The following is a 27560-nucleotide window of genomic DNA, read 5'->3' on the forward strand; positions in this document are numbered from 1 at the left end:
TGTGAAAACTAATGAATTGGCTCAACAGTGAGTGCTCAACAGGACTAACAAATTAATTGGGATAGACCTCTCATAGTACCCATCTATGAAAATGGAAATAAAACTGAATATAAAAATTACAGAGAACTTTATTTCCCCTTCCCACTGCTATACTAAGTAAGATTTATGCAAGTATACTTGAGAATGGTTGAGTTAGAGATCAAAAGGTTAAGAAAAATGGATGAAAATAACTTAAAGGAAGAGTATGCTAGGTTTGGGCCAAGTTAGGATTACTAGGACCAAATTTTTACTTTGAGGCAAACTGGTAGCACAGGTTAACCTAGGGTTAGTGTATCTGGCTATCTTCGTCAAGCACAATATAGAACATGATTAAATTATAAATCCCACCACCACCACCAACATAGAAGGCATTGGAGTAGAGGTCCAACCCACAGATGCAGGTCTCCTTTAAATATATTCTGTACATAACTCTCTAAACAAAGAATTACTGGGTGCAGACAACTGAAATTCTAGACACAAACCAAGCAGTGCTAATAGCAGGAGACCTAACATCAAACACACAGCTTGGAACAGCAGAGCTACAAACCACAGCAGTAGAAACTTTGACTTTGTTGACATCAGCAACATACATAACCCACATACCATAACCTGACAAGACTTTCTGATGTCCTTGATATAGTGATACTAAAAATATTACATGCCAGTACTCCAAATAAGGGCAAGTAATGATGACTCTGACCACAACCTAGTTTTACTCCAACTGGGCTCACAACATGAAAATATCCCAAATTGGCTTTCAACTGGACAAAACTAATGATTGCTCTACATGAGCAGTCATTAGTTTTGTCCAGTTTCAACCATTGACTCAAAGAAAAAACTGGCTCAATTTCAAGCTTGGGAAAAGCAAATAAATGCATTGACAGCTGTCAATGGTCTGATTTGCCATGTCACTGACAAATTTGAAGGTTTTGCTGACAACCTATAAAAGCAGCATAATACAAACTACACCCACGTTGATATGAACTGCATCAGTAAAGTACATCTCACAAACTCTTACTGACTTATGGACAAGATTAAAAATATCATTCATAAAAAGAACAGTCAGTCAGGCATTAATAGCACAGAATGCTGGCCCTAGCTCAACAGGACTATGAACAAAGTTTGATATGTGTTTAAAGACTATCCAAATCAGTGGTGAGAGACAAAACTTCAGTCCTTTAAACACAAAGAACCAGACACTCCAGAAAATAGACTGCAAACCTCTTTCACCAATCCATGATGAACATGGTCTGATTTACCATGCCACTGACAGAATTGAAGGATTTGCTGACAGCCTACAAAAGCAGCATAATCCAAACTACACCCACACTGATATGAACTGCATCAGTAAAGTACATGCTTGGATGCATTGTATACTACAATGCATAGACTACAAAAACCCTCATCCATCTGATGTCCTCTTCTGAGGTGCACAAAATAAGCACCAACTTAGAATAGGAAAAGACCAGACCCAGATAGGATTTCTAACAAAATCATGAAACACCTGCTGCATAAATCCTTAATGTACATTTTTGTTGCTTTCCAGCATGATGGAAAGTAATGTATGTAATCTCAATCCTAAAACCAAGAAAGAAGCAGCATAGTTCCTTCAAAACTATCACACAGTAAGCCTGCTCTCCTGTCCAGGGAAAAATATCCAAGAAGGTAATACTAAAAAATAACAGAAAGTCACTAAACAATTAAATATCATTCCCAATAAATAATTTAGATTCCAGGAGAACCATTCCACTGAACACGTTATCAGTCATCGAAAGCATCATTGTAGGTTACAGCCGAAAGAAGCATAGGTGATCTTCCGGGATGTTGCCAAACATTTGACAAAATATGGTACAGTAGTTTCTTTTCAATCTCCTGGAGGCTAAATTCCCCCTAGGACTAGTTAAACTTATCAAATCGTACCTCACCAATTGCAAACTCAGAGTGAAGCCTCAGGGAATCAGATCATCTGAATGTAAAATTACAGCAGGGATCCCTAATTATCACCCCTTGATTAGGTCTTCCCTCCATCTATGTGACTGACATCCCATGCACAGGTTGCCACCACATAGCCCTATATGTCCCTTCTTCTAGATTAACAGTTGAAATGCTGCAAAACACAATATTGGAAGTAGAACAATTGTTCAAAAAATGGTGAATTGATATCAATGCAAAACACTATAGTGCTATTCAGAAGAAGACAGGTATCCCTAGATGTCAAAGTCGTCATGTTTACCCCCATTTCATGGCAACTAGTAGCCAAATACTTAGGGGTACAACTAGATAACCTACTTCACTTCACTACTCATGTCAGTTATGTCTGCTCAAAAACAACTAGGGCAATAGGACTGCTATATTGTTACTAGCTGACATAGATGGCTATGCATGAAACTTCAGCAACTTCTATACAAGATGCTGACCAGGTTAGTCCTAACATTTGGCTCACCTGCCTGTGATCACTGATGGATTCAGACAAACCATGCAGTATTCCAACATCCCAGGCTACAAAATCATCTACAACCATTGCCTTAAACATTGATCTTCATACTATCCTTCAATAGGGCGAGGACAACCTTGTCATGCTCATTGCCACCAAAACAGTTGCCTTTCCTCTCGCAAAAGAGATCCCAGCCCACCTGTGTTTCAGCATTGTGTCTATTATACAGGTACTTCTATGGTCACTGCCCCAGTGAATTGGCAACTATAATTCCTTCACTTTCAGTTGCACCTGTTAATACAAGAGTAGCTGATGTCCAGCATACTTTTACTGTGCAACTGCAAACACACTGAACCTGCTCCTCCTCTTCCTCTTTTATTCCATCTCTATGTCCTCTGGAACAGCCTTCCCTCATGAAGTATTCCCAAACAATTAGAACTTGCAGCTCTACAAAAAAAACATCAATAAACTTCTATCTCAGTCCTCATTTGTATCCCCCACACAGCACTGATGTGCTTATAGGTCTCTTGACCTTTTGTGTATGGGATCATTATTAAAATAAAAAGACATTAATAAACTAGAGGTAAATTCCAAAACAAAAGTTTGTAAATAGTGTTCGGTGCACCATAGTTCATAAGAAACATACAGCTTCACTGAGAAGCTGGTATATCCCTGAGATTAGATTTGTATGTGAAAAGGCTGCCAAATTCTGTGTGCAGTTGATGCCATCCAACTTAATTCATTAATACACCAAGCAGCAAACTACAGTGAGCATGACCCTGTCAAATGCTTCAAACTGTACTGAACAGGTAAGTGTTTTAAAATCACTGCCAGACTGGGCATACCAAAATCCAGTAATATCCCAACTCTGTTTTGGTCTACTCCGTAGTTGTAGACTACAACACATGAATATCTTGGGACAAACATTCCAAAAAAAAACCCACAGCAAACAAGTTTTTTTTTTTTTAAAATTATTGCTAAGAACAGCTTACAATGGGTGAGCAAGGTGATCAGTAATCACCCTTAATCAAACCTATTTCTTTGCAAATCCAACAAAAGTATAAGTGACCATAGTGATCATTCCACTTAGCCAGAATAGCTGTCAATTAACCTCATTATCTTCCTGGTCTAGTTTCCACCATTGAGACCTCAGCAAAATCAGAACCAGTCTGAGTTGTCAGCCTTCCCATAATTCATAGCAGTATACATACCTAAAAGGAATACTGATGTAATTTGATATGAAGTCAACAGCTTCTGTATACAAATAATGAAGATACTTTACATGCAAGCTTTTGTTTGCTCGTGTTTGGGTAAAGGAATAAAACAAAAATATAATTTTTTTTATACACCAAATTAGCAGTGTCAAAAACAGTATTTAAACTGATTTTAACTTATGGATCCTTAGTTTTATTAATCCAAATAAATATGGTTAGAAATAAAGCAGTCAAACCAATATGAGATATTTGAGGAATTAGGACACAAACAGAATCATGAGTTTCAGAATCATATTAAAATGGTCGGTGTATCTAATTAAAGGTACTATGGTTGCTTGAAGAGAATGGATTTTATTTGATGCCAAGATAGTAGAAAAAAGAACTAGAAGATCAAAATCTTGGTTTAAAAAATATGAAATATAAATTTGGAAATCTGACACAAATTAATTTGGAAGACAGTTGTTGTTATGAAGCTAGTAATAAGGTAAACTTAATTATGCAGTACTATTATAAAGTATTTAATATTGTTAATTACCTATATATCTTTATCAAAAGTTCCTGGCAAATAAATCAGCTTGTGCTCTTTGAGAAGACAGAGACAAATGTAAGAAAGCTAAACACTGTATAAAACTAGCTAAACAAAAGTTATGGGAAGACTTTGGTAGGAACATAGAAAATAAATATCAAGAAGGTGGTAAAATATTCTGGAGGCTGTTGAAAAAGCTCAGAAATGGAGGAAAGAGTGCTGTAAAGGAATTAAATGATAAAGGTGACATGAAAACTGGTGAAAAAGATGTCCTTGAAGTATGGAGTAATTACTTCGAAAAATTGCTAAATGAAACAAGCAGTGATGACAGCACAGTGGTAAAAAAACACTTATCAGGCATGCAGTCAGGTATACATAGACATACTTGAAGTAGAAAATGCCTGAAATGTGGAAAGGCAGCAATAGTAGATGATATTCTACCAGAAATGCTGAAGTATGATGGTATATTGAGAAGGGTTGGGGAAGAGAAGCGTGGTGAAGAACAAACTGGATTCAGGTCAGATAGAGGCTGTCAGGATCAGATTTTCATTTTACGACAGATAGTTGAGACATCATGGGAATATATTAATGATCTGTATTTAAGCTTTGTAGATCTGGAAAAGGCATAGATCTTGACAAGGTGCCAAGAGAGAAGCTATTCGAAATGCTACGGTTATATGGTGTCAATGGGGCATTATGTTAAGCAATACTTAGTCTTTATTTGAGTTGTAAGTCAGCAGTTAGAATTGAAGGAAGTACAGGAAGATGGTTTAATGTTAAGTCTGCTGTCATATAAGGATGTACATTATCCCCTCTGTTTATTATCTATATGGATCATATTATGAAGGAAAGTGGCATTAAACCTGATATCAAAATTGGAGATGTTAATCTCAGCTCTTTACTCTATGCATATGATTTAATACTTCTAAATAAATCTGCTACAAGTCTGCAAGATTCCCTAACTAAATTGAATAACTCGTAATAGATTTGGTATGAAGGTCAGCAATAACAAGACAAAGACAATGAAAATAGGCAGAAGTATTGAAAATATCAAGTGCATTTTGAATGGAGAATCTATAGAACAAGTAAAACATTTCAGCTACTTAGGCATGATTTTTAGTGAAAATGGTAAATTAAATATGGAAATAGACAACAGAATCAACAAAGCTGGTATGGTAGGAAGTCAACTGAATAAATTTATATTGAATAAGATAGAAATTAGTCAAAACACTAAATTAGCTGTGCACAAGATAGTGTTCAAACCAGTTTTAACTTATGGATCTGAGAGCTGGGTTAGAAATAAAACACTTAACCAAAGACGGGAGACCACAGATATGAGAGTCCTCAGAAATATTAGAGGTGTGAACAGATGGCATCAGTGGCAATGTCATATTAAAAACGAGGATATTTGGAAAGAACTTAATAGTTTTAGCATCCAGGAATGTGTTAGCAGAACTAATCTCAGGTGATATGGTCATTTAAACAGAATGGAAGAGAAGATTGGCAAAACACGTGTTCTTTGGATTGATTTGGAGGAAAATTGTAGATAGGAAGTTAGTAATTGTGTATGTTTTCATGCAGTACTCTCATATCCTGTACACCCCTTGAGGTGACATTGATTTTGAGGAAAATTGTAGATAGGAAGTTAGTAATGGTGTATGTTTTTCATGATGTACCATCATATCCTGTACACCCCTTTCGAAATCTTCGAAATCTTAGATTTCGAAGATTATCTATAGAAATCTAAGATTTCGAAAAACGAGCCATAGACTCAGCCCCACTCAAACCTTCTATCTGGCTAAGATATGTAGATGATGTGTTCTCTATTTGGCCTCATGGCCCAGACACGTTAGAGTCCTTCCTTGGTCATCTCAATAGCCTACATCCAAGAATCCAGTTTACTATGGAAAAGGAAAAGAACAATTGTTTACCCTTCCTAGACACCTTAGTCACGCACCTGCCTAATGATACACTTGCCTTCACTGTATACAGAAAACCCACACACACAGGCAGATACATTCACAAACTCTCCCACCACCACCCCTCACAACAATATGGCATCATTAAAACCCTTACCAAGAGAGCCCACAATCTTTGTTCCAGTGGAACCGCCCTCACTACTGAGCTTAACCACATACACAGAACTTTCCTCTCCAATGGCTACAGCGAACACAGTATCAAAAAAATAATCAATTCCTCCCCCATTCCCCGCCCCTCTCATCAACAAGAATTTAAAAATGCCATCACCATACCCTACATCCGTGGCACTTCGGAAAAAATAGCTAAGATACTAAAAAAGTATAACCTACACACAGCATATAAGCCCTACCGCAAACTGGCTACCCTTATCCGTTCTACGAAAGATCAGCTCCCTCCTCTCTCTCTGCCTGGAGTTTACAAAGTACCCTGTTCCTGTAAGCTTGCGTACTTTGGACAGACAGGCAGATCAGCATCCATCCGCCTAGAGGAACACAAGTCGTACATCGTTAAACACAACTATGGCCATTCAGGCTTGGCTGACCATGTTTTGGACACCACCCACAGAGTATCATGGAAAAAAACCACCATGCTCCACCACAGCAAATTCAAGAAAGAGAGACTTTTCTTAGAAGCAGCAGCAGCTCTCAAAAACCAACCAAATCTTAACAAATACGGTTGCATTAAGCTTCCGAAGATTTGGGAAACAGTCATCGCCAGAGGTCCCACCTTACATTCCAGGCCACCTACAACTGCCCTTAGAGGGCGCTCCACCTAGATAGGACTTTATTGTCACCCACGTGGTTGGGCTTAGTATTGTAAGTTTTTGTGTGCATGTTACATTAATTGTCTTTGTAATCCCCGTAGATGTCCTAGTGACTAGGACGAAATATAGGAATTATTAAATTCTATTTTAATTCTTTGTGAGTGCTGTAAAAAAGTCCATTAAACCTCCAACATAATGATTAGTAAAAGAGGTATTGGATGCCAGAATAGTAGGGAAAAAAAAAGATCTGGAAGATCAAAATCTTGGCTGGATTGATGCAGTTAGGTTCTTTAAAAAGTATGAAATATAAATTTGGAAATTTGACACAAATTAATTTAAAAGACAGTTGTTGTTATGAAGCTGAAATGAGATAAGCTTAATTATGCAGTACTATTATAAAGTACTGCATAAATATTAATTATCATCATACTGACAAAGTTCATTTGGAGATGTATATAGAAATAGATGGAAAGGCAAAGTGTCATTATCCATAGTATAGATCAGGGGTCGCCAAACTTCTTTGACCATCGACCCCTTCAAGATTTTCTTGACTTTTTATCGACCTCTATTTTACTATTACGTAATTATAATAGGACAAGCAAAAAAGATGCTTATGTGAGTTTTTAGATTGTTTATTTATAGTTACAGTGTTTCTTGTATGTATAATATAGTATATATTATTATATTGGCTTAACGTCAAAGGGATACGTTTTGTTTTTGACGTCCTTCTTAACATTACATATTTGATTGGAGGGATAAATAATATATAAAATTTAATTTAGATAACAAAATAACAATAATACATTCTTCCTATAGGTATATATAGGATGTACAAAATTACAGGCCTGCTCAACACTTCAAAATAGAGAAGTTTAGTTCGTGAATGAATAACGATTGAATTATCATACGTACGTTGATGAATTTTAGAGCATTAATGCTCACTTGTATGTCGATGTGCAAAAATGAGACTGGGCATTAATGCTCACTTGTATGTCAATGTGCAAAAATGAGACTGGGATTGAATACATGTAAGTATAAGTAAATAAGCAACCACGCACTTGTTGCAATCTCACTTCCCGCTGCGCCACCAGGTTGGAACCGCCGACATCCGTTTATTGGTAAATACGTCATTTTGGCCTACATGATGGGCCTTCGTAAATGTTTTCATGACCTTGCTCCATCTTACAGGTCCTATTCATGTCACTGTTCCCACAATTCACTCTTAATTGCGTTGTCATTCAGGATGGAGGTAATCCAAGTTAACAGAATTAAATATTACCCGTACAATGATGTCTTATATTTTTCTATCGACCCCCAGGGGTCAATATTGACCACTGGTATAGATGTATTAATATTCTCATAGTCTAGTATAAGTGTAACATCTTGTAACAATATTTCTGCTACCATAATGGTAGACTGCCAGAAGAAAGTCCATTATAAGTTCAGTTGTAGTCATCGACCCTGCAGCCTAGAAAAAAAGTTACTATATATCACTAATTCAGGCAGTAGTACAAGTGTTGGGTTTACAATCACAAACATGGTGGCAGTAATTTGTCATACTTCCATCTCCTGTGCCTCTAAAAATCATTGAGAGTCATAAGATCAAGTATTGATGATAGTTAAGAGTTGAACCAGCTTCATACTGATTTTCAAAAGTTAGAGCTAAAAGATCTGCATACTCCCTTTTGGGAATACAAAGGCATTAGATGATTTATTTTCATTTTATAGCTTAGTATATGTATAATAGTGAAGCATTATTTATGTCTAACTGTTAATAAGAATACTTAAAACTGGAAGCCATGATTGGTTTGAGAAAATTTTGGATAAGATTGTAAAATATATGGTGTATACGAGGGTGGTCTGAAAAGTTCTCGGCCTAACAATGAAAAAATGGATTTATAAGTTACTTAAATATAAAGAGCTAATAAGCTTCGTTTCGGCAATATAAACATTATTTAAATTAAGGGGATATTAAAAATGTGTTTTTACATTATGGAAAATACCTAAGAATAGCGATCAGAACTTTACCGCCTTTGCTGGCAGTTGTCCGGTATTGTACTACGTACTGGGGTCACTTGCATTCACCCTAGTGATCACCGATACTTTATAGTTTACTATATTCGGCATGAAACTCTCTGATTCCAATCTTTGAGTTTCTTATTCGGTTTTAAAACAATGTGGGATTTAATATCCCCTTAATTTAAATAATGGATTTATAATTTCAAAATTAATTTTGTTTTTCAAATCTCCCTTAAGACTAATACATTTATTCCAACGATGCTCCAGTGCCATTATCCTGGTTCTCAGTAAGATCTGCAAAATATCCCTCTACAGCTGCAATCACCTCTTTATTCACTGACCATCAAAGAAGAGTTTTAGTTTTGGGAAGAGATAGAAGTCAGAGGGAGCCAATTCTGTGGAATAGGGTGGATGTTCCAACAATTCATTGTGCAGATCCATTAATTTTCCCATTGCCAAAACACCTTTTTTGGGTATGTGCATTGTCGTGATGAAAGATGCTTTTTTTCTTCTGTAAACCAGGTCTTTTCTCACAAATTTTTTCATTTAGTCTTGTTAAAAGATTGGAATAATATTCCCCGGTTATTTTACCCTTTTCAAGATAATTAATAAACAAAATGCCTTAGCATCTCAAAACACCAGTGCCATAACCTTTCCTGCTGATGGAACCGTCTTTGGTGCTGAACAGTCGGCTTCTGTCCACTGTTTGGATTCTGGTGTGTAATGGTGAATCCAAGTCTCATCCATAGTAATAAATCGATGCACAAAATCAGTTTTATTCATGTTAAAACGCTCCAAGCACTGTTCAGAGATTTTCGTGCAAGTGCATTTTTGATCTGCTGTGCGCAAGCACAACACCTATCTTGCGCAAAGCTTTTTCATTTGCAATTCTTCTTGTAAAATATACCCTACAGGTTCTTTTGAAATGCCTATAGTCTCAGCAATTTCATGCACTTTGTCTCACCAGTCATCCAATTCCATATCGTGCACTTGATCAATGATTTCTGGTGTTGTTACACTTTTTGGATGTCCTTCATGTGGATCATCTTCAATGCTGGTACAGCTATGTTTAAACTTGGCAGCCCATTTCTTAATTGTCGAAAATGAAGGAGAAGCGTGCCCATAAACTTTTATGAACTTCGAATGAATTTCTTTTGGCGTTAAACCTTCTTTTACAAAGAATTTTATAACCTCACGATACTCAATGTTATCCATTTCAAGGGACACAGACAACACTTTTGCTTCAGACAGCTGTATAAAACAAACTACTTGATAGAATGACTTGCAATTTCACATGGATGCTTATGACAATTATACCAACTTAGAAGAAGAAAAAAAATCTCTTGCTGATAGTGTTGCCATCTATGGCCGAGGCCAAGAACTTTTCAGACCACCCTTTTACTTTTGCAAAAGATAAAGTTCCTATCATTCCTTCTAGGACATATTGTGGAAGCAGAGCAGTTTAGTCTAATTAAATATGTATTATTCTAAAGTGATGTGCATTTCATTTTCTGATATAAGATTTTAATATCAAGTCATCCCAAAAGTGGTGTCACTTTTTATACTGTACTTTTTAAAATGTGACTCAGCTTGTCTAAACATGAATTTTTACAACTTTATAAATACCACTAAGCTGAAGCATTTTCATTCTAAGGAAAACAACCTTGCAAGAACATCGTAAGTTTTTGTTTAATATTGTTAATAAGTTTGTTAATAACCCTTTATTACTATGGAGGTCACTGAAGAGCACATCATGCTTTGAGTTCAAAAAAGACGACAATGCTGCTGCACTGTAAAAAAAAAAAAAAAAAAAAGTGTATCACAATGTTTTGAATGTGCAAAAGTGCCAGCGATGGTTCCAAAAATTTCAATAAGGGGGACTAGCTTGAATGACTTCCCTCGCTCTGGGTTGGTCTCTCTCGATAATGATATGCTGGAAACCACTATTTCAAGAATTGCCAATGCAAATATTGAAGATTTAGCAAAAGATCTTAATTTATCATCATCAACCATCCATCGTCATTTGCAAGAACTTGTAATATAGTCTAAACTCGGCAAGTAGGTTCCTCACGAACTGACGAACAACAATCGAAGGGAGCATGTCAACATCTGCACTGCTTCATTCTCAAGAGGTTCAATCTCCGTTCTTGAGTGGTGTAGTCACCATTGATGAAAAAGTGACTACTTTACAGGAATGTTAAGTGCAGAAGGGAGTGGGTTCATTATGGGGGGAACAGGCTGAGCCTCAGACAAAACAAGACCTTCACCCTCAGAAGATTTTAAGTGTTTGGTGGGATATGGCTGGTATTATACACTTTGAACTCTTGCCATAAAACCAAACAATCACAGCTGAACTGTGAACAACTCGATTGATTGAATGAAAAACTGAAGGAAAAGAGGTTTCTCTGGTCAGTTGAAAGGATGTTTTTTTTTTTTCACCATGATAATGCACACCCTCATAGTGCAAGAATCACCTGTACCACAGAGGCACTGAAATTGAGCCTATGCAACTTCTTTGCCTGCAAACCTCCTGAATTCTATTGAAATCACATTATGAAGCTTTCCCAACATTGGAAGAGCATTATTAATTCATATGGAGAATATATACTTGATTAAATTAGCAAGTGATTTATCTTTTATATCCTTTCAAAACTTAATGCTAAAAACGACATTACTTTTGGGATGACCTGATATATGAAGAATGAGTATAATATGTACTGCAATTATTTCACATTTTAAGAAATTTGTATGACGATATTTTTCTTTTTTCTGTAGTTAAAAGAGCATATTATTGCTGCATGGTCTTATAATATTTGAGTTCAAGAATTATTATTAATAGAGATTTAGTTTAAAATGTGGTGTAAAGAATTATTTAGGAGGATTCCCTTCATGTAATAACATGTTGCCTCAAACAAACATGATAGATCTACCATTTGAAATTCATTTTATCAAATGAATTCGCATCCATTCATTTTACCTCATGGATTAATTTAATATTTCTGTGTGTGTGTGTGTTTAATTCATTTCAACAGTTAGCATAATTAAATTAATAAATTTTGTGATTTTCATAATTTTATTCTTTTGATTAGTTTAGTAAATTTTTGTAACATTATATTTTGCAGAATAGAGTTATTTCATATTATCTTTCATACTTGCAGCTGGTAATCCATGGCCGGATGGTGGAACTTGTGTAGATACAAAAAATTGGACATTAAGTGAAAATGCACCACAAAATATCATGGAAGCAGATTCTGCCTCAAATACCTCAGTGGTGAACACTAATTCTCATTCTACAGAAGTAGTAGTTAGTCCACAAGTGTACCGTACAACTTCACAGCCCCTAGTGCCACCTAGACACAGAAGCCCTAATTTTTCGCAGTTACATAATCATTCTATAGGATCTGAAGTTACTGATACCATCACCAGCAACACAGATAACAAATATGACTCGACAAAACATTCAAATTCTATTCATCAAAATTGCAGTTCTATACAGCAGTGTCCATGGGTAGATGGAAACCTGGTGCAGTCATCAAAGGATTCTGAAATAACATTTAAGGACCCATTTGATGTGGAGTGGGCATCTCTTAGTCACGTACATCCTGGAAATACAAATCCTTTTGTTCAGCATTCCATCAAAGCATTTGAAGTGCATATGTAATTAGTGTACAAAATGACATCTTTCATTAAGGCAGATTTCAAAGCAAATGTACACATACTGATACCTAAATCTCTTGTTTATAGTTGATATATCATTAAAAAAAAAAAAAGAAAACTTGGTTTTAAAAAGTAAGTTTAATAGAAGAACAGAATTACATGAGAGCAGTAATTAAGTTTGCTTTTAAGGATTTTTTTTTTTCTTATCAAGTATATAAAAAATTTCAACTTTAATATTTTCTGTTTAATTTCATATAAAGTTCAAAATTCATTGTTAGTATTTTTATATAGAAAGGATTGCTTTTGTGTTAGGCACAATATGAGCATCATTTGGAAAATCTGTCCGGTCTGCAATTTCATTCATTCATTCCTTTAACCATATCTTTACTGCAACATTTGAAGTAACTATAGTTAAGAGTCCACATGATCTACTTTTTTTTTCAACTCTTCTCTTTTTTCCCACCACGTCACTTTTGCTTTTGGGAACATAATAAAGGACTGGAAGTACGTAGTCTGGAGAAGAACTGTAATCTGAACTAAGCATGAATTCAGGTGAGCTCTAGCAATTGAGCCCCCTGTAGCCCACTTTGTAATGATTGATGATGCCCTTTGGTTGGAAAAATTTGGATTCATATTCTATTTAAGATGCAAAGAACTTTTATAAGGGCTTTTTAACTGAAGATGATTAAGCCAGTCTTGTATGGAGATAGCAGGGCTTTTTCCTCCCAAAAAATGTAATCTCACAAGATAAACAACTGGCCCAAAGGACAAGCACATTTAACAGACATAAGCTGGCCTTATAGCCTTAATTGCTTCCACATTTTATTGCTTCACCAATTCCAAACAACTCATTCCCATCAGTTTGGCGCATTGGAATAATGGAGTGATCATACTGTTCAAGTATTTGTGAAAAATTGGCCATTTAGTCAGGTGTGGCCATACCATTTTAGCATTTTCTTTCATAGCTTTAGGTTATTTTATCAACCTTTTTTCATATTACTAGTCTTTGAAAATTATTACATCATACTTTCTTTGGTGTTCATTCTTATACTACCTCACTACAGCAACATCAAACACAAGACATTTAATATATAGATGTATTCGAACTAGCCAGATTGTGCTTACTCTGCCAAAAAACACTACATGGCTCTTTAATATATCCATTTATTTCATTTCACAAAGGCTTAAACTTAAGATTGATTTGATAACTATGATGCTAATTGACTTAATAGTGAGTGTATAAAGTTCTGATTTAAGGAATGTATTTTCTGTATGCATTTCCCCCTAGGAAGTGGTACTGCATCAAGTTGTTGGTAGTCATATTTAAAAATAAATAAAAATAAATTTTTACATATGTTTATTGATATAGAAAAATAGTAATTTCCAAATAGCTTCTTGATATTCACAAGATTACTGTAAATATCTAGAAGCCAAGATCAATATAAAGAATGTTACGATTAGTGACGTCTTATAAGATGACATAATTTCTTTAGTATTATGTGAAACTGGGTCCATAACATTGAACAGTTCAACAGTTTTAGGTCTATTATTTAGCATGACCCAATCATCTTTTTCTTTTTTTTGTGTGTGTGTGTGTAATGTGATTTTCATTTAATAATCTTGCATTCATGTTTTATATACTATGCTATTATTTTGTCTCTTGGAAGTTACTTAAACCCTACAAACTTGGTCCCTTTGAAAGCATCATTCTATCATTCCATTAAGTTTATTTTCATGTATACCAGAACCATCTTTTAATTCTATTAAAAAAAATTAATAATTTGTTTGATTAGTTGATATGTCTCTGTTAAACTAATTTGTCTCGTTTGCAGTGCATTTGATAATAAATGCAAAATCATCCAAAATGCCAGCCTTTTAAAACTATTTTGTTTTTGTTTTTTTTTCATGTCAGAAAATTTCTAATTTTTGGAAAAATAAACATTACAGAAAAAGCCAATCATGAACCAAAAACACAGCCTGCTTTAGTAATTTCAGTTTACAGTTATTCAGAAATTTTTTCAAGTTCAAAATGACTTTTATTAAACTATTAAAAAATTACATAATCATGCCAAAAAAAAAAAAAAAAACGTCTTGAACTGACTAATTTTGTTGATATCATTTATAACATCATCTAAAACCATCTAGAAGATGTTTGAAATGCTAAATTATATTATTTAGAAAATTTTGAATCATCCTTGTAGCAACTGCAGATTCAAGTCCAACATGGTGCTTACCCTATCATGACAAAATCTGATTAAATTTTTCTTTAAATATCCTGTGTCAAATTATCCATTAATGTGTTTTTCCAAAGCATTATAAATATTTTCTGTTGTTGATTCTGATTCTATTAAATCAAGGAAAATTATTGATTAAGAATTTTCTAACTCATATTTTCCAATAATAACAAATTCAGCTGTGCTTGAGATTGTGGAAGTTTCATCAGTAATAATACAGATCTTTTGAATTTATTCTGGTGATTTTATTAAACAACAATTTTTTTTTTCAATTCAGCAGTATGCTGTACAGTTATGATGGGTAGAAATAGAGAATGGAGGCAAGTCCCAAATTCTCTTATATTCTTAATCCACAGTTCTATTTCATTTTCATTATCTAATCTAGGCTGGTTTCTTTTCACTGTACTTTTAATTGCTGGTTATTGCAGTATTTCTTCAGTGAAGTTTATCAACCATTGTAGTGAGAATTTTTTTTAGATTAATTTAAAATATTTCTAACTCTTCAAGATTGATTTCATTTTTTTTATTTATTTTTATTTTTTAATGAAGCTTGTTGAACTTTATTTCTCAGTTCCATATGCCTTAATTATACATGTATGTCATTCCAATGGAATGTTTTAAGATTTTATTCGTTTTCTACCCCAGCAAAAGGAATGCATATACACAGTGGAAACAGGCAAGTTTTTTTGTTTTGTTTTTTTTGCCTTCGGTTATCAAGTCATTAAATTTCCTTAAAAAAATATTGCCTTCTCAGAAGTCCAGCAACCAGGTACTAAATTTTTACAGTAATTTAAATCCTCATCCATTATGAATAGGTAATTCAAAATTATTGTTTTCATCAGCATTATCTTTGTCAACATTTCAGTACTTTATTATTTACACTGCTAGAACTACTGATTAATGATTATCATTTTATTAGAAATCTAATCACTAATTATTTTCTAGTGTTTCATTATGCAAGGTAAATAACATGAATTAAAAACATTACTCTTTGAATGACAGTCCAGTTAGTATTACACTTCAAAATATCAGTATACTAGGAACAAACAGACTGACTGACTAATAGATAGACTTAATTTAATAATTTAAATATATTTTAAATATCATGATTACGGTAATGATTAAAAGCATTGAAATAAATAATATAATCATTTTTAAGTATGAAAAAGATAGCAAATATAATACAAAAAATGGCACAGTATTATTTTTAGAATTTTCTCAGTAGATATTCATCTCACATTGGGATGAACTTAGATGTGAGTCTCTTATGACATTAAAGTTTCTTTTGTTCACAATTTGCTCTACGCACTTTTTATAAGATTGTCCTTTTATAACAGCATATTTTCTTTTTGTAGAAATTTTTAACACGATTCTAAAACTGCTTCAGAATTTAACAACCAATTCTTGCAAATTGGCACAAGCCATCTGCATTTCATCACTAATATTCAGTGTTTTATTATACTGTTGTCAGGAAAGTAACAAAGGTTATTAATGAAACCAGACACTATATTAGCATATTCCTCACTCTGTCTCCCAGGTTAGGTGAAGACTTCTGATTTTTTGTCCTTCTCTGCACTTTATTGTTATCAAATTATCTATAAAGTTTACTCTTCTCTTATATAAAGTTTGCTCTACTCTTCCATCAAACTAATGGTTGGATGGAAGAGTAGAGCAGAAATTCTTGGTTTTGTGTATTTGTTCCACCTGGATGTTTTTGTCTGAATATATTCTAAATCTGTAGAACTAAACAAAAGCAAAATTTTTATATAATACTACAGCTGCTGCTGCTTATTTTAGCTATGACCAAGGAATAGAAAGAGCAGGTTATAAGGAAACAAGTATAGCAATAGTGCAAAATAATTGTCTTCTTCTTTGAGTGCCATCTCCTATTGGAGATAGGCGACCACCTTGCAAATTTTGAGCGATCCTGAGCCACTCTGAACAGCCCCTCAAAGCTCATGCCAGTCCACTGTCTGCCAGCCAAGATTTTCTTCGTCTTCCTTGTCCTCTTCTTCCATTTATCTTCCCCTTTATAAGCAATTGAAGTATTTTATATTTTTCTTTACGAAGTAGGCCACCAAGATTTGCAGTTTTCCTTCTTTTTATGGTATCTAAAAGTTCACATGATTTCCCCATTTGTTCCAATACTTCATGATTGGACGTTTTTGCTGTCTGTAGGATTTTTAACATTTGTCTGTATAATCACATCTCAAAGGTTTCAATTTTTTTTTATTGATGTTGTCTTCAAGGTCCAAGTTTCTGCACCGTACAGCAGTACAGACCATACATAGCATTTAACCATGCATACTCTCTAAGCTCTAAATTTAAATTGTGGTTTATACGGTGTTGATTTCATCAGGAGAACCTTTTTTCTTGCCATTTCAGTTCTAACTTTTATTTCCATTTCTGGATTGCATTCTTTATTTAACCAGCATCCGAGATATTTAAACTTTGTCACTCTTTCTATTTGTTTCCCATTTAAAGAAAGTTCTGAATTAAGAATTGGTTTCTTGCTTATGACAATGAATTTAGTTTTGGTGATATTTATTTTTAATCCCATTTTTTCACTCTCTTTGTTCACTAGTTCCAGAAGATTTTAAAGATCCTGAATATTGTCAGCCAGGAGAGCTGTGTCATCAGCATATTGGATGTTACTGATGATTTCACCATTTACATTAATCCCTTCCTCTCTTTTAAGATTTTTTGAAATATGGCTTCTAAGTATATGTTAAAAAGAAGAAGTGATAACGCACATCCTTGCCTTACTCCTCATTTGATGTTAATGGAGTCTGTAATAATTTCATCAACTTGAATAGATTCCTTTTGGTTCCAGTATTTCTGTATATTCTTTTTTGAATTATTTTCAGAAACATTTTGAGAACATGACTCATTAGGCTGATCATTCTATAGTCATTACAAGTTTTTGCATTTTCTTTTTTTAAGTAGCATGATGAAAGTCGACTGTAATCAGTCTTGAGGGATTATGCCTGTATCGTAGATCTTATTAAATAGCTTTTACTAATATAATAATGTTGTCACCTTTTGATAATGTTACTATTTCTGCTGGTATTCTATCAGGGCCTAAGGCTTTACCATTTTTAGCTGAGTTCAGTGCACATCTGCCTCTGATCTTAGAATGCATGGACCTTCCAAACCTTTTTGTTTCAAAGGATACATAATTGTTTTTTTCTTAAATATGCCTGAGGTCTCTTTCAGTTTTTTTGTGTAGATTAAAACTGTCATGCTTTCCTGTAGAATTTTTATTTCTTTACATTTTTCATTCATCCAGAATTCTTTTGTTTCTTTGATCTTGCCCTTAATAATTTTCTGAACCTCTTTATATTTTGTTGGACTATAATTTTTATATGATCTGCAGTGATTCATGAGAGAAGGAATTTCATCAGTTATCCAATCTTTTTTACTGCTTTATCAGGACACCAGTATTGGTACATTTCTCTATGAAGACAGATTTTAATTTGTCCCATGATTCATCAGCCTTCATGGCGTCATCATTCTTGATAAGTGCCATCTCTTGATTCAGATCTTAACTCAATTTGTTTCTTATCTCTGGATTTTTTTAACTTTCCTAGATCAAACCTTTTTTTTTTTTGTTGATGTTTCTTAAGTATAGCTTTCAGTCTAAATTTTAACTCTGTCACCAGTAGATTATGATCATAAGCAACATCCGCACCAGGATAGGTTTTGTACTCTTTATGGAACTTCGAAATTGCTGATTAATAAGCTAGTAATCAATTTAGTTTCTGACTATATTTGCATTATTATCCTGTGGTAATTGCCAAGTATATAGCCTTCGGATTGGCAGCTTAAACTATGTATGTAGGCTGTTCAATAAGTAATAAGACTATATTTATACAGAAAACAGATTACCTTTAATCATCATCATTTACATGGTCTTTTTCGAAGTAACTACCGTGAGACTCAATGCATTTGTCCCAACGTTGCGTCCACTTCTTAAACGCGTGAGAGTCCGTTTTTTGAGAGTTCTTTCAAAACTGCCTCCACAGCTTTTACACATGCTTTGTTGCTTTCAAAATGGTGGCCTCTTAGTGGTTTCTTGAGCTGAGGAAACAGCCAGAAATCGCACGTGCAAGATCAGGACTGTATGGAGGGTGTTGTGGTAGGATATCTGTGTTGTTCTTCTGCAAAACGTCCACTACACAACCAGCAATATGTGGCCTTGCATTATCGTGGTGCAATAAGAAGCCATTCTTCAGCATTGGACGCTTCCTTTTGATGTGCTTGATGATTATCGCTGCTGTGTTGATCATTGTCTCTGTGATGGACGTTGAAGGTCTTCCCTCATGTTCAAGATCTTCCACATTTTGCCTTCCTTCCTTAAAAGTTTTATGACAGCGAAGAACACTTGCCCTCAACATTGCTTCATCGTGGAAAGCTTCACGCATCATGTTAAAAGTGTCCGATGCCAATTTTTGCAAATGCACACAAAATTTAATCACATAACGCTGTTCCAAGGACGCTTCCATTTCGAAGACTGGTCGCGCCTCATAGGCACGCTGATGAGCACTTGCGTTTAGTCACGTGACACTCTGGTACATCAGCCCATATACACCATCTATCAACCTCTTTTGTTAATACAGACAGCAATATTTCTTTATTCCACAGAAATTAATATTGTGTTGAGTGTTTTCGCCACAGTAAAATTAGTCTTATTACTTATTGAACAGCCCACGTATGTTTGATTATTAGCGCCTCTTCTTGGCAGAATTGAATAAGACTGTCTCCTCTCTCATTTTTTCTTCCCAGTACATGTTCACCAACTATATCTCCATTTCTATTTAGCATTGAAATCACCCATGATGATGTTAATATCATGTTTCTTTGTGTTTTTCATTAGTTTTTTTAACTGATCATAAAATTTTTGATCTCAGTATCACTCTTGTTAACAGTAGGGGCATAGACCTGTATAAAATTAATATCTAGTAGTTGACCTTTCAGTTTTAATGAAATCATCCTATCTGAGTAGAGATAAAGCTGAAACAGTAACTTATTGACATCTTTGTTTAATATTATTCCAACTCTGTTTTGATGGTTTTTTTCACTACTTCCAGAGTGGTACATTGTGATCTCATTAACTTGACATGACAATGTCAAGTTAATGAGAAATTAATGACATGACGTCATTGTCATGTCATTAACTTGACATGACAAAGACATCATGACATAAATTCCCAATTGCAAGTCTTTTCATTTCCTGGATAGCATTTCTTAATTCACCTGCTTCATACAGAGTTCTGATATTCCAAGTTCCTAGTTTTAGAAGGACACACCATTTTGAGCCTGGAGATTCTTTGCATCTCTGTCCCGTTTAAGGGACACTGGGAACTCTGGACCATTTGTGTAGATTTGGTTGTCATGGTGGTTAATCTGGAGAGAACAGAGTAGTAGTTTCTCCATTTGCTTTCTGCTCTGCAGTATTACAGACGTACACAATAAACTGTATTGCCATCTGCAGTTTTCTAATCACAAGCTTTACTGTCATCAAGACCTCAACCTTGTGTCAGTACTGACAAAGCTGCTTCCCTTTGTCAGAGGATTGAATCCTTTAATTTTCCTTGTAACCCTAGGAAAATTAAAATGTAACCCTAACCTTGTAGGGGCCCTAACCAGATACTGATAGCTGGAGCCAGCTGAGCCCAGGTTGTTTATAGAGGTCTGCTTCTCAAGATTCTTCTGCACATTTCACCACTGGGATATGAATTGTCTTCTGCTCATATGTTCATTAGCATTCTTGTAGGGAGTGTAACCTATGGAAGGTCCCAGAGAGCACGACGGGGACGTGGACTTGCCTCACTCCCCAAAATAATTATACTTCTGTTTTTGGATTAAAGTGTAGCCCTACTCTTACTGCAGTACAAGGACCATAAAATAGTTATTATAGTGAATTTCCTTTAGAATAACATTGTATTTTTGGCCAAGACTTTTTTATAGTTTGTTACAACAGTGTTTGCTATAGTGAGAGTTAACTGTACTCATTTCAGTTGTGATGCTAGGGTTTCTCCCATGATACTGGCTAACTCACCCTCATTTGTAAAGTCTTAATAAAGGATCTTCACAGCCTGAGATTTCAAACCCAGGTTTTGATGTTCACAGTGCATCATTAATAGCAACTGAGTATGAAGGTTCTGTGAGTTAGACACCAAAGGATTGTCTGCTTGGTTTAACATATAAACCAAGCATAAACACTCTAGAGTATATTTTCTTGCAACTGTCTTGCCATTATTATACAATCCAACCAAACAAACACATTTATAAATACTGAATCAATTTAAACTGATTTTACAGTTATAAATTGTTTTCCTCCTAAGTGTGTAAATATTGCAAGAAATTATTATTATTATTATTACATAACACCTCCAGGGAGGGCACTCTATAACTCTGTCTCCTTTGCTCAATCCACCAACTATCATCAACAACACCAGCGGCATCTACTGCCATCATCATCACTAGTATTTTCACAGACAATCGCAAACATCCATGCCCATGGCGGAATTCGAATCCAGAGCCATTTGGCTGGAGAGCGGATACGCTGACCACTCGGCCAACCAGGCTGGCAAATAAGTAGGAATCAGGAGTTACATTGTTCTCATGCAATAGAACTAATTTTCAAAGTTCTTAAAAATTCTGTTTTGCTGTTTTCTGCCATTTTCAGCAATTAAAAAAAAAAAAATATATATATATATATATATATTCTATTATTCTTATAGCCAAGTAACAGAAATTCACAAATCTTGATTGGTTTGTTGCTTGCATATAAAGAACTAGCAGTTTATAAATTGTCTGGAAAATTAGTTTTTTTAAAAAAAAATGCATTCTTTATTCATAAAAGGGATGGCAAGGATTGAAGGATTAGAAGTGAATGTATTTAGAATGCTTAGTGTCTGGATGCAGCGAGACTGGATGAGATTTTACCATTTGTATTAAGAGAATTTGCTAAGAACTGATGGCATTGCCTGGCTGTTTGATGCAAGTCTTGCAAACTGGAAAAGTCCTTAAAGAGTAGAAGGTGGGTAAGATAGTGCCATTACATAAATGCATTAGTAAAATTAGAGACACTTAGAAACTATAAATTTCCTCTGTGGTTGTTAAGATTTTGGAGAAATTAGTAAGCACTTGTATGTAGAATTAGTTAGATATGTGTATGTGTTATGTTAATATTGTGTATGGGACATCAGCATGTATTTTCTGAGGGGTATCCTTGTTTCTATAATCTGGTTGCCTTTTATTTTTATTTATTATTATTTTTTTTAAGGAACGTGAGTAATTGATGAGGGAAATTCAAAGCATTTAAAAGATTGCCACGACATGTTGATATATAAACTTCACCATAATAGTTTAGATATCATGCTGCTGGGATGCAGTTTGCTATCTCATAGATATCAGAGCATTGTGTATAGGGAAATAATATCAGGAAGAAGGGGCCACTGCTGTTTTGTCAATGATATTGCTGCTGGATTGCATGAACATATTCAGTTGTTTGTAAATAGTGTGAAACTTGGGAGGTTTATTAATAACAGTGCCTGTATCATAGCTCTTCAGGAGGATTTGAATAAGCTGGAAAAGTGGGAAAATAAGCTTTGGGGTCACAAATGGAAAGCTGCTACTCCTATTAGCAGAACTGTACTGGAGGAAGTGTTGAAAAGTTTTTTATGGTAATGATAGATAGAAATTTGAAGTTCAGAAAATTTATTGCAAAGGTGGTATAACCTACAGGATTTCTGCAACACCAAGAAGCATGTTGACCAGCAGACTATGACGATGTTTCCATGGTATAAAACACCCTGATCAGATCACCTCGGGATTAGCATGTTCAGATCTAGCCACCAGGATTTAGAAGAAATGAAGAACTACAGAGGATACAAAGGTAGATAGCAAACATTATATCAGGACTGTGAGTTGGATGTGAGGATAGATTAAAGTATGCAACCTTGCAGAGTTAGATAGAAGATGAAAGGGTAATATGTTTGTGATTATTGAGCTGAGGAGTTTATTAGATGAATACTGGGCAGTATTTTAAAATGGTAGAACAGGGGGAAAGAGATAAGGGTAAGGGGCCATTCCTGCAAGTTACAGAAGTGGTGGTGAATAAGAGAAGTATTTTTGCATGTTATGTATTACTCTAGAGGGTGATGAGAGTGTAAACAGTAAATGATTTTAAGGAGTTGTATGACAGACTTTGATGTCTAAAGTAGGCTGAATGAATATGAAATTGGCTTGATCTTTCAGTTGTAAATGTTGACAGACATATATTAATATGAACAAAATATAAGGAAGAGACATGCATGGAGGCAGCTAATTCTGTTGGTGCATGTTCCGCTTGTATATAAGTTTAGCTTTAGCTGCTGGCTGTTTTTTTGCAGCATCATTGGATGAGTATCTCTGATACTTTTGGGTTTGAAATTAGCTATACATGTTTTTTCAGAGCTTCAGCCATTAAATGGTCTTTGGATTTACTTGTAAGGATGAAAGCTTTTTCTTCCCTATCATTGGGTTTATTATCCCATACACAAGTGGTTGTTCAACCTGTAGTCCACTAGTATACCATGCACAGATAAAAAAAAAAAAAATCTAGAGGAAAGAAGAAATCTGTCATATTAGATTTGAAAACCTGTAGATTTCAGAAAATACCAATTTAAGTTTCACATGTTTCTTTATAAAGATATTCTTTTATGAAGGACTCTTGTCTTGTTCCAGTGAACTCTGTGTTTAGTGTTGATAGCCTGCTCCTCAATTCAGCCTGTTCAGACCAGGTTTCAAGTAGCAATTCTTAAATTACTTCAAGAAGAATTTCCTTCAGATGTTGTTAAACTATTTCTCCTACTATTGCCAACTTCTTGGAAGACTTTTGAACAACATGTTTTTGATAACATTTTCCCTATACCTACATACTGGTGCAGATATGTGGATGATATTTTTGCAGTTTGGAATAGCTCTTCCTTTGAGTTACAGCAGTTTCTTTTTAAATTAAATACACTTCATCCCAGGATCCAGTTCGCCTTAGAAGAAGTAAATAAATGATTAGTTTTTTTTTAGATCTTCTAATTCTTTGTCAACCAGATGGTAGCCTATATCTTTCAGTTTTTTGGAAGAAGACTCATACAGGCATAATCCATGCTGAATCTCATCACCATTCTAGTCAGAAGACTTGAACTATTAAGACTTTGGTACATTGTGCCCATTCTTTATGTTCTTCAGATAAACTTTTACCGAAAGAATTAAGACATATTAATTCCACCTTTTTATCTAATGGTTTTAAGAATTCTTTCATCAAAATAACTTGCATTCCTATTACTTATGTGCATGGCATTAGTAAACACATAGGAAAAGTTTTAAAACTACTGAATATGTCTGTTGCCTTTCACCCCATCAGAAAAACCTCCACCTTTTTCGCTTCTCCTAAGGACAAGCTTCCACCTCTCGGTTATCCCTGTGTCTACCAGATTGCTTGCTCTTGTTGTGAGTTATCTTATTTTGGACAAACAGGAAGATTTGCTTTTATTTGTCTAGAAAAGCACAAGTTTTATATTAAATACCATGAGCCTGAACAGTCTGGACTTGCTGAGCATGCTATTGACACTAAACAAAGAGTTCATTGGAACAAGACAAGATTCCTTCATAAAAGTCATTTCCTCATAGATATTTCCTAATTTTCCTCATAGTCATTTCCTAATTTCACACATTTCTTTATAAAGAAATGTGTTAAAACTTTACTTCATTGTTGTAATTTAAACATATCTGATAGTCTACATCTATCCTCGTTGTTGGGAGATAGTACTTTTTAATTCTGCTAATCTTTCCTAACTTTATATTGTCTATGTATATATTTATATAATTTTTTTTAAATAAGTTAAGAAATTATTGAACTTTTTTTGAGTTATTTTAGTTAGTTAGCTACACAGGTGGTGCTTTACTCCAATAAAGTTTTTTACATGAGTGTTCATCCATTTTTATAATTCTTTTCATTATGCCAACTCACGATATTTCATTATTGAAACCATATGGCTTCAGAAAAAAGAAAAAAAAACATTGAAATTATGTGTATTTTTTTGCATTCTTCCAATTTGATGTTTCCAAAGTTCCTCATCTTTACCAGAACAGACCACTTTATACATTTTGCAAAAATTAAGGGTATAAATGATATTTAGAAGAGTAAGACAATAGCATCCAGTAATGTGATAGCAGAGCTAATATCAGGTTGTATCACTTAAAAAGAGAGGAAAGATTAGCAAAACAAATCTTCTCTGCCAGGTTGGCAGAAAAAAAACCCAGGGGAAGACCAAGATATAGGTGGATTGATACGATAAAAAGTGCCTTAGAAGATAGAAATATAAGATCTGACAATGTTGGAGTCTTGACAAGTAACAGACTGATTTGGAGGAAAATTGTAGATAGGAAGTTAGTAATGATGTAATTTTTTTCATGTAGTACTATCATATCCTGTACATCCCTTGAGGGTATTTGATGATAATCACAAAAGCAGCTATTTTTGTAATAAATTCTGTGGAGATAAGTATTTTTTAAATTATTTTTTTGTATATGCTTCATATAACAAGAAATGGTGAACCTTTGTATTTTATTGTCAATTGGGAGATTTCTCTTCACTCACAAAATGTGGAATATCCGAGAACCCTGTTGGAATATAAACATGGTTTTTAAATACTGTTTCAAACTTCCATTAAACAGTAGTGGTGTCTCACTGGCCACTTAGACTTTTTGAAAAGTCATAATCAATTTGCAACACTAGAAAGAGTTTTTACAAACATCCAAGTTGCATTGGAATTCAAACACACACAAAGTTCCTTGGTGGCATAAGATGTTACTAATTTGACTGCTGAGCTGTTCATTGTTTTTAATTCTATTTCCTAACTCTGATTAAAGCTTAATATGGACCTGTATTCTGATAGTGAACTTACTTTGCTGTACCTTATTCCATTAAGTAAATATAAATAAAATTTTTGTACTTATTTGCAAACAAATTACTTTAAATTCAAAATGTTTACAATTATTAAAAACTGAAAAGTTGTTTAATACTTAAAAAGAAACACTGATAGCTATTAATTCTCAAAACCATTATGAATAATCTGACTGTTAATGAAATAATTTTTAAAATTATTTCCTATTTTTTATGATTCATTGATCAGTCTGTCCATAGATTCATTTAACATCATCAGATGCCATATGATCACTCCATTCCTCAGTGATGTGCCATGCTAGTCCTTGCTAGGTTATCCTGTTGTATGCTTTTCTGGAGACCAACTCTCTGAAGACCAGAGCGTTGAAGTTTATTACTGTTTGAGAAGTCCTCCTTCCATTCTTTCACTGTGTCCAAAGTATTTCAGCTGTCAACACCCTTAACGTGTCTTTAAAATTCCATTGAGAAAAGGTCTGATAAATGGTGTGAATATGTAACCTCCTTCAATGAGTCCCTAACTCCATGGAGGTATCTTGTAATAATGATAATCATAATAGTATTAAAGTGCTTTTGAAATACTGGTTATGTTTATTACTTTATCATTTTTTTTTATTAATTAAGCTTTTTTAACCCATAACTGCATATGCTGAAGAAATGGGGAGGAGATTAATTGATATAGAATAATGTGTAAAATGATCATAAACAACACTAGAATATATTTTAAGTAGTCAGGATTTTTATTCATGAATGTCAGTATAATAAGGTCAGTAGTTTTAAAATATATGATCAAATTATCCATTCATTATAGCCAGATAAGTTTAATGCTTGTACCATTGAAACTTCAAATGAAGTTTCTAAAAAAAAATAAAAATAATAACCAATATTACAGTTGTTAGAACACGCAATTACAATACCAGAAAAAAAAAGAACACAAGTGACACACTAAATTTCACAATTTTGGTAAATCAGCCTCTCTGATCACACTCTTAATGCCCTACACCAAATTGATTAGAAAGTAACTTATTCCAACATTGTACTAAAATGTGGTATAAACACAAATTGAAGGAAGCCTGTGAAATTTTAATCAACCACCCTAATCTAAACAATAGTGGCAGTTTAAAAATAACAAGAATATGAATTGCACACAATGCTGCCCAATTAAACATTTTTTGAAGTTCTTCAGCAAATGCTCACTTCAGAACTGTAATCAATAATTTCAGCTCTATATTGGCCACCACCAGTATTGTTTGTTTTAATTTATCTGTTAGTAGTCTCTAGCGAAACAGATAACAGGACTCTAGTTATGATTAATTTTTTATTTATATTTTCCACCATGGTTGACCATATGAATGTTACTTTAGCATATACAATATGTACATGTAGCTTGTCTCTTTGTATGTGTGTGTGTGTGTGTGTATATATATATATATATATTGATATGAAGGTCAAAATTATTTTTATATTAAAGTTATAACACAGTAATGTGTATAATTTGATTGTAACAAAAGAAAAAGTTATTGATACAGCATATGTAACTGCTGTGGTGCTTTCTTATGTGAGCACCACAATTAATAAACAATGAAATGGAACAGTGATATGCATTTGTGGCGATAGCTACCCTTAATTAGGTTAATAAATGTCAATGAATGATATTATTAGCATTTACTACTCAATAAATTCCTTCCCCCCTTTCCCTGGTGTTCGTTTCTCATGCATAATAAGATTTCACCATTTGAACTGAAT

The 27560-nt window shown here is 34.2% G+C and overlaps 1 protein-coding gene across 6 annotated transcripts in view; it reads left to right on the plus strand.

Annotated features, from left to right (window-relative positions):
- numb (NUMB endocytic adaptor protein) overlaps nucleotides 1-27560 on the plus strand; it is a 233781-nt gene that overhangs the window by 196512 nt on the left and 9709 nt on the right. For 5 of the 6 annotated variants that reach the window (XM_090398947.1, XM_090398944.1, XM_090398949.1 and 2 more), the window contains 2 exons: nucleotides 12134-12764; nucleotides 26047-27340. In XM_090398947.1, the coding sequence (XP_090255073.1) occupies nucleotides 12134-12636 (503 nt within the window). In that variant the 3' untranslated portion in view covers nucleotides 12637-12764; nucleotides 26047-27340. Of the gene's footprint in view, nucleotides 1-12133; nucleotides 12765-26046; nucleotides 27341-27560 lie in introns of those variants that run through there. The other variant, XM_090398945.1, reaches the window with a different exon arrangement.

This window comes from Typopeltis vanoorti, chromosome 10 (assembly GCF_054136105.1).
Source record: "Typopeltis vanoorti isolate ZY-2024b chromosome 10, IOZ_Tvanoo_1.0, whole genome shotgun sequence".
Lineage (NCBI taxonomy): Eukaryota > Metazoa > Arthropoda > Arachnida > Uropygi > Thelyphonidae > Typopeltis > Typopeltis vanoorti.